Here is a 6,929-nt window from a genome sequence, read left to right as displayed (position 1 = left end):
TCTCAAATTGGTCGCATTTGGTTTGTCATTATTATGATCTTCCCAAATAAAATAATCTAAATTAGGTCTTTAAATTTTATTTTATTCAATTAAATATAAATTTTTTCTTGAGTGATTTCAACTCGACTACTAAAGCAAATCCTTTACTGAAGGAGACTTCCAAAATTGTCAACTTTCTTACATCTCACTCTCATAACAAACAAAATTTCAAATTAAAAAAAAATGGTTCTTCACCTTCTTTTTCTCACTTAATTTTGTCTCTAATCTAAGCTATAAATCGAAAGTCCCCAACCGCCATGTTGTTTCTTCATCCATACCTCCCTTCCCAAACCATTTGCGAACACCACCGTGATGGCGGCGCTTGAATGCAGCTCCGGAGGGCAGAACACGGGCGAGAAATTGTTCAGTCATCTCCTCATGAGAGCCCGGCACCAGTCAGAGGCATTCGGGCGAGAGCTGCCGGAGAAGAAATGGCAGCGAATGAGCCGTAACGTCGTTGCAGCCATCGCCGCCCTAAGAAACTCACTCAACCTCAACGTCTCTAACTCTTCGCTCACGCACCTCTTTCCCGGCAGCCACATCCCTGAGAAACTTCTCTCTGACATTCGCCGCCATTTCGATTCCCTTCCCAATAGCTACTCTCAAGCGGGATTTGACATTAAGGAGGTTTGCCTTCATCTTGGATTGGTCAGGCAGGCGGCCGACGATGGTCAACCTGCCTTTCAGATCCAGCGGATCTCAGGTCAGGATAACGTTTTCAAGATTGTATTCGTTTGCAAATCAGCCTTCTCGTGGCCGACGATGTCCGGCGCTATTGGAGGATCTGTGGTCTGCTTTAAGAAAACCCAAATCTTTGAGAAAAAGGAGCTTACTCTCGGCGTCGTTACCGTCCTCATCGATGCTCGCTGCGAGAAGAATTTCAAGTATCGTATCGAAGCCGCGCTTCGTTCGGCCGCTAAGAAGCAGCGGAACGCCGGCGTCAAGCTTCATTTTCGCCTCTGTGGCTGCCAGGAAGAAGGCTTGGTGACCAACGAAAAAAATTCTGTCTTTTCTGCGCCTTCGGAGATAAACGCCTGCCCCATTCGCCAGATTCATCTCCCAAACCCTCTTCCCGAGATCATCTGCTCCGGCGGTGCGGAACTCAGCCGGTGGCTTCTCAGAGCTGAAGATATCAAATTCATTGAAAGAGCTGGAATCAATTCCTTTATCGGAACGTATAAAGGGAAGAAGGTGTGGATCAAGAAGCTGAAACGGTGTGAAAGGGGAAGCGCATATGAGATCGAGATCCAGCAGAAGTTGATCGGGCTAATGAGCTGCGGGCATAAGAACTTGCTTCAGTTCTGCGGAGTTTGCTTCAATGAGAGCAATGATGGGCTCTGCGTCGTGACTCGGCTAATGGAGGGAGGATCTGTCCATGATTTGATACAAAAAAAGAAGGTGCGGGTCGGGGATATTATGAGGATTGGATTAGATGTCTCTGAGGGGCTCTTGTTCATGAACAACCATGGAATGGCTTACAGAGATCTCAACAGGCAGAGAATTTTGTTGGATGAAGAAGGGCGTGCTTGCCTTGGTGACATGGGCATTGTTTCTACTTGCATGAATCGAAGGCAGGCCACAGAGTATGAGACTGCTGGATATCAGTGGCTAGCTCCAGAGGTGAGCCTCCTCACTGCGGCAAATTATTAGGTGCGGATATCAGACGGAGAGAATGATCTGAATTTCTCTCTGTCTATAATAAAAGCACAGTTAGCAGCTGTGCTTCGACTGTGTTTTTACTGTAGACAGAGAGAAATTCAGATATTTCTCTCTGTCCGATGTCCGAACCTAAAAACTTATCGTTCACTGCGGCTTAATTCATACACATTCTTTTCAAAATTTTGAAATATCTTAAAAGGTAATTTCATTTAATAAAGAAGAGCGTGTTTTAAGTTTAAATTAGTTTAAAAAGTAGGTTAATAAAAAAATTTAAAAATGAACAAATATGGTTTCTACTTTGATGGTGATTTTAAAAGAAATCGGAACACGAAATTAAGGTTTCTTTCAATAAAAAATTATGACAATATTGTATTATGGCATTATTATAAAAAATAAATTAAATTATGTTTTAAATTTTATAAACACGTTGCATGTTAATTAATTGATTATGTTTTAAATTTTTGTGTTATGTTTTATTTGAACTAAATGTTAAAACGGATTATATTTTAAAAAATAAAATAAAATTAATTTACTTTTACTTTTTTTTTTATTTACACTGTTCTGATTATTTTTTAATGATATATGTGTGTGTGATTAAAATTAAAAAAAAAAAATTAATCAAAATTTATCCAACAAATCTCCAATCTTCTCTCTCTCTCCACTCAAAATTAATATTTTTTAAACCGTTGGAATTGTTCATAAAAATTTCCCAGGAAAACTTGCATAGTTAAAGAACCAAATCATTTGCTTATTTGATTGTTCCATCTTGATATTGGGTGCAGATAATAGCTGCTGACCCTGAGAACAAGACTGAGACCTGGATGAGCAATGTGTACAGTTTCGGTATGCTGTTGTGGGAGATGGTAACTGGAGAAGTAGCATACTCTTCTTACTCGCCAGTGCAGGCGGCGGTAGGCATCGCCGCCTACGGAATGCGGCCGGAGATCCCGAAGGATTGTCCTCCGATTCTGAGGTCGCTTATGATAAGGTGTTGGAACAACTTTCCATCAAAGCGGCCTCAGCTCTCTGAAATTGTTGCCATCCTTTCGAAGCAAAAGATTTCAGTGGGATAGCTCATGCTGTAAGCTACCCCGCTGAAATGACGTGTGACTGTTTCATAAAAGCAACTTTTTAATAAAAAATATACTAAAAAGCTGCTTTAAGAATCAGAAAAAAAGCCGTCCCAAAAGAATCTAAGTTGCTTTGTTCATATCGGTGATCGTCATCTCTATCTCCAGTTTCCTTGTCATGCACAATAGTTTCAAATTTGCCTTCCATTGATCTTGCAGTTGTATTAAGCTCAATGTAAATTGAAGTAATATATTACACTTCTAGAAATCTTCTCATTCTCTCTGCTTTTCTGCTCTGTTCTCTTCGTTATGGTGCTTTTGATAAACCTGATATTCTCAATAGCCTCGTGATGCTTAGGGGAGCTCTGATCTCCAAGTGATCTTACAAACTCTACAAATTGGTTTTTCATCTTCAATAGACTTCACAAAAGATGGAAAATTACATTGACTCTCACTTGGCTGATCATCTTCATCATCTCCTCCCAAGGGCGGAACTGTCTAGTGTTGAGTGGGGCAATTAGCCCCCCTAAAAAAATTAAAACTCTTAATATAGTAAAGATTATTTGTAATCCCGTTATTTGGGAGGAGAGGATCTTCGACATATGGCAAACTAATCTATACACTTTTGTAATCCCGTTATTTGGCAAGTGGCAAACTAATTTATTCGCTCCTTCAAAAGTCTGAAAGCCTCTTAGCATCCCGTTATTTTCATCCGATTATGTTGAACTTTTCTGACGCTAACAAACAAGTCTGTGAAAAACGATTATATGCAAACTAAATTATTTTGCACCCTTATATATATTTTTATTTTTTTATAAATTTGTCATTTGTCCTACTGAGAACTAAGGCTGGTTCCGCCTCCGAATTGTCTCCTCCTCTCTTTAGTGTTCTTCTTATCTTAATTAGTATGTGATCAAAAGTGTTCGCCTCATGGGTGATTTTGCAACTTCAGCTTGAGCATTTTCTCAAGCAGCTGCCCTTCATTCTTCCATCCAGACACGAGTTGATCAAAGCGAATAAGGAAAAGAAGCACTGACGCCTGAAATTATTGTTTTGCTTGCCAATATGAGCTCTTTCATTGGAGTTTCCTGTGCTTCATGAACGGATTGTAGGTGCTCCGAGCCATCATTGTCCTACAAGAATACTATGGATCCATCTCTTTCATGATTTTTTTTTACTTGATAAAATTTTATTTTGAATACAAGAAGCCTTTTTTGTCTTTTTTAGATGATGAGCATAAGAAATTTCAAAGAACACGCAGAAGAGGATGAATGCTTTAGATTTTTTACTAACGATAAGATCTATAATTTAGTTTTTACAGGTCTAATTCTGCAATATAACATAAACGCTTACATGCGCAACACGCATTATTGATGCTTCAGTTGGGGAAGAAAAACACATAGCGAACACAAATAAGAAAGAGAAAATGCAGCTGGAATAAAGAACACCAAGATTTAACATGAAAAAAACTGAAACTGGAAAAAAAAAAAAACCATGAAGTCACACCACACTAGGAAATTTACTGTGAAAATTTGGGAGAAATAATATAGATCTCTCTCTCTCTCTCTCTCTCTCTCTACACTCTTATAATGTTCTCTTACAAACAAATAAAGAGAACTCGACCAAAACCACCAAGGTACGCAACCTTTAATGAAAAACGAGAAAGAAAATTGCTAGCCCGCCTTGCAGTGCCACGGAGCCAAGTTTGGAGTGTCGTGACGCTCCACTTTGTGTCTCCTATTTGTCTGACAGAGCTGCAATGCTGACGTCTGGAGCCAAGCAGCGGTCCGCTCTCTGTCTATCTCCATACAAATTATACAGTACCGTAGTACTTAGGTACACAGCGCCGCAATACTGTATGGTTGTACGAAAAGGTTCAAAAAACATGCAACTTATTATTGAACTTCGAACAACACAAGAGATCGAAAGGTTAAACAAACATATGGAATTCTCATTTCCCTCCATCTTAAAGTTGAGCCTTTAACATAATTTTTATGAAATTCTTCAGTAACCTTCCAACAATAGAAACAACTAAACAAGCTTCAGAAGAAGAACGGTTTTGTAGCATAGATAGCAGGTCTTCTATTAGAAAATAGCATCACTGCAGTAAGTAATGCTGAGAACCAAGTGCTGCAAATCAGTATAAAAAAGAAAAAGGAATTTCTCAACATAGAAAACTTGGTAAATGATTCATACAAATTACATCTGCAAGCATAAAATATCATAATTACTTCTCCCAACAGAAATTTCTTCTCCAGTAGGAGAAAAAAACAGGACAACATAGAACATTAGATGAAGAACATATATGAGAAGAATGGAGATCACCTGATCTATATCACTAGAAGGAATGTGCACATACATTGTTATTTGTATCATCTGTAAGCACTCCATCATCAGTTTTCAAAATGCGATTATAACATTTTTCATTATCTCTATAATTATATAACTGTTTTGTTCCAGCTGAACCTGATAGAACTGAATGATCTTGGACCTTCATCCAACCAGAAGCGTCCTGCTTATCTTCCAGAATCCTCGAAGCAATCATCTTCTCCAGCATAAAAATGGCTGCTTCCTCATGCAGAGTATGTGAAAGATTGGTTGTCATAGTATAGGTATTGTTGGTTCCAGGCAAGGTTTCAGTCAAGATCGAAAGAGGATTTTTGAACTTTTGAGAAAATCTTTGGAGTATGACCTCCTGGTTGTTCTTGATCTTCACCTCTGTTTTCACCTTTGTCTTCAAATGAACAGCTTTGTAGTTCCCATCATTCTGATAATCTACCGAGCTCTTGAACTTAAGCTTCTGATTTACATCACTTGTCAGATTACCAACGGATGAATTCACCCAGCCTGAGAAGTGAACTTTCCTCTCAGCGTCAATTTTGAATGTTCCATTCAAATGAAGAAATTTGTTGGTTCGAACAATCGAAAGAGGAGGTGCTTCGTATCGAATAAGCTTCGCGCTCACTGTTTCAGAATCGGTATCTAACCATAGATGCAGATTTGCATCAATGAGCCACAATGAGATTCCATCAGTAACTCTCAGTCCAATAGAATGTTCCTTCCCATCTAGAAGTAGCTCCAGAAATGGCGTCAGATCGAGATTGTAGGAAGGAAGATCAAATGCCCCAATAGCAACAACAGGTGACCAGAACAAAGGATTGATCCCACCTGTAAAGATAACTGGAAATGGAAGAACAGTGCCCACAAATCGGCCATCAATGGTGGCATAAACCTCACGGAAAGCGCCGTTTCCTCTCTCAGTAGTCAAGTTGTTTTCCTTGATGTATACATCAGGAGGATTCCAGTACCAAAACTCATCGTTAGAATGGGATGAAACGTAGACTTCAAGAACAGCTTTGAAGGTATTTCGAGGAATTATAATTCTACTGTAATGCGCTTCGGATTGATTCTGGATCCGAAACCAGAAACCGGTACTGCTATTCTTTCTTGAAACGGGAATTACAACATCCGCAGGATCATCAAATAGAGGAATCAGCTTTACCTCTTCTTCGTCAAGATCGGATGGTAACCCTAGGTCAAAAGCACCGCGCTTCTTCATCTTCTTCGAATTGGTATCGTCGGAATCGGGATATAACTCGACCGACACATTGACTTTATAGATCCCAGTGTAGACATCGTTGACAATGTTCTCAAGCATCATCGAAACATTCACGCCTCCAGAGCCGCGTAGGAGGGGGGCGTAACGCGTGATATCCTTGCGTACTCGCCAGAATACGCCGGATTCTGTCGGCTCCGCGGTGCTGGTGCGGAGGATCTCGACGCCTTCGATCCAGACAGCTGCGATGCGATCGTATTGGTCGCCGACGGAGGACACGGAGAGGTCGAGAACGATGCGGGACCATGGGGGCGGGCATGCCGCCGGAGGGGAAAATACGCCGGTGGCAGGCGGGAGGCCGTAGGTGTTGGCGAAGTCGTGCTGGAGGACAGGGATGGAGCAGGCAGGGACCTCTGTTGGGGGTAGAAAGGGGGGGAGGGTGGGGTCAAAGTATTCTTGAGGCTCCGTCGATGGGGTGAGGGTGGGGAGGAGGAAGCGGTCGGGGATGGAGAAGGACGAGCTCGACGCCCAGAGGAGGGCAAGGAGAAGGAGAGAGAGGGCAGTGGAATTACACATCGGAAGGGATTTTCCGGCGGGGAGATCAG

At 41.0% G+C, this 6,929-nt stretch overlaps 2 protein-coding genes across 2 annotated transcripts; one reads left to right on the top strand and one right to left on the bottom strand.

Moving 5' to 3' along the window:
* The first annotated feature begins 313 nt into the window (after positions 1–313).
* Positions 314–2,980, top strand: LOC110101919 (serine/threonine-protein kinase STY46). The gene is made up of 2 exons (XM_020830023.2): positions 314–1,659; positions 2,481–2,980. The coding sequence occupies exons 1-2, from the start codon at positions 352–354 to the stop codon at positions 2,769–2,771; spliced, it is 1,599 nt and encodes a 532-aa protein (XP_020685682.1). The 5' UTR covers positions 314–351; the 3' UTR covers positions 2,772–2,980.
* Positions 2,981–4,911: 1,931 nt separating this feature from the next.
* LOC110101932 (peptide-N4-(N-acetyl-beta-glucosaminyl)asparagine amidase A) lies at positions 4,912–6,917 on the bottom strand (the record flags this gene model as incomplete). The annotated part of the gene is given in 1 exon segment (XM_028697587.1): positions 4,912–6,917. A coding segment is annotated over 1 exon segment (1,794 nt). The 3' UTR covers positions 4,912–5,106.
* Between the last annotated feature and the right edge of the window lie 12 nt (positions 6,918–6,929).

This window comes from Dendrobium catenatum, unplaced genomic scaffold (genome assembly GCF_001605985.2).
Source record: "Dendrobium catenatum unplaced genomic scaffold, ASM160598v2 fragScaff_scaffold_974, whole genome shotgun sequence".
NCBI lineage: Eukaryota > Viridiplantae > Streptophyta > Magnoliopsida > Asparagales > Orchidaceae > Dendrobium > Dendrobium catenatum.
This window is presented reverse-complemented; position numbering and strand designations above follow the sequence as displayed.

Coding starts and splice junctions, on each gene's coding strand:
- LOC110101919 (XM_020830023.2), top strand. CDS start 352: ATGGCGGCGCTTGAATGCAGCTCCGGAGGGCAGAACACGGGCGAGAAA. Junction 1,660..2,480: donor ATCAGTGGCTAGCTCCAGAG/GTGAGCCTCCTC, acceptor TATTGGGTGCAG/ATAATAGCTGCTGACCCTGA.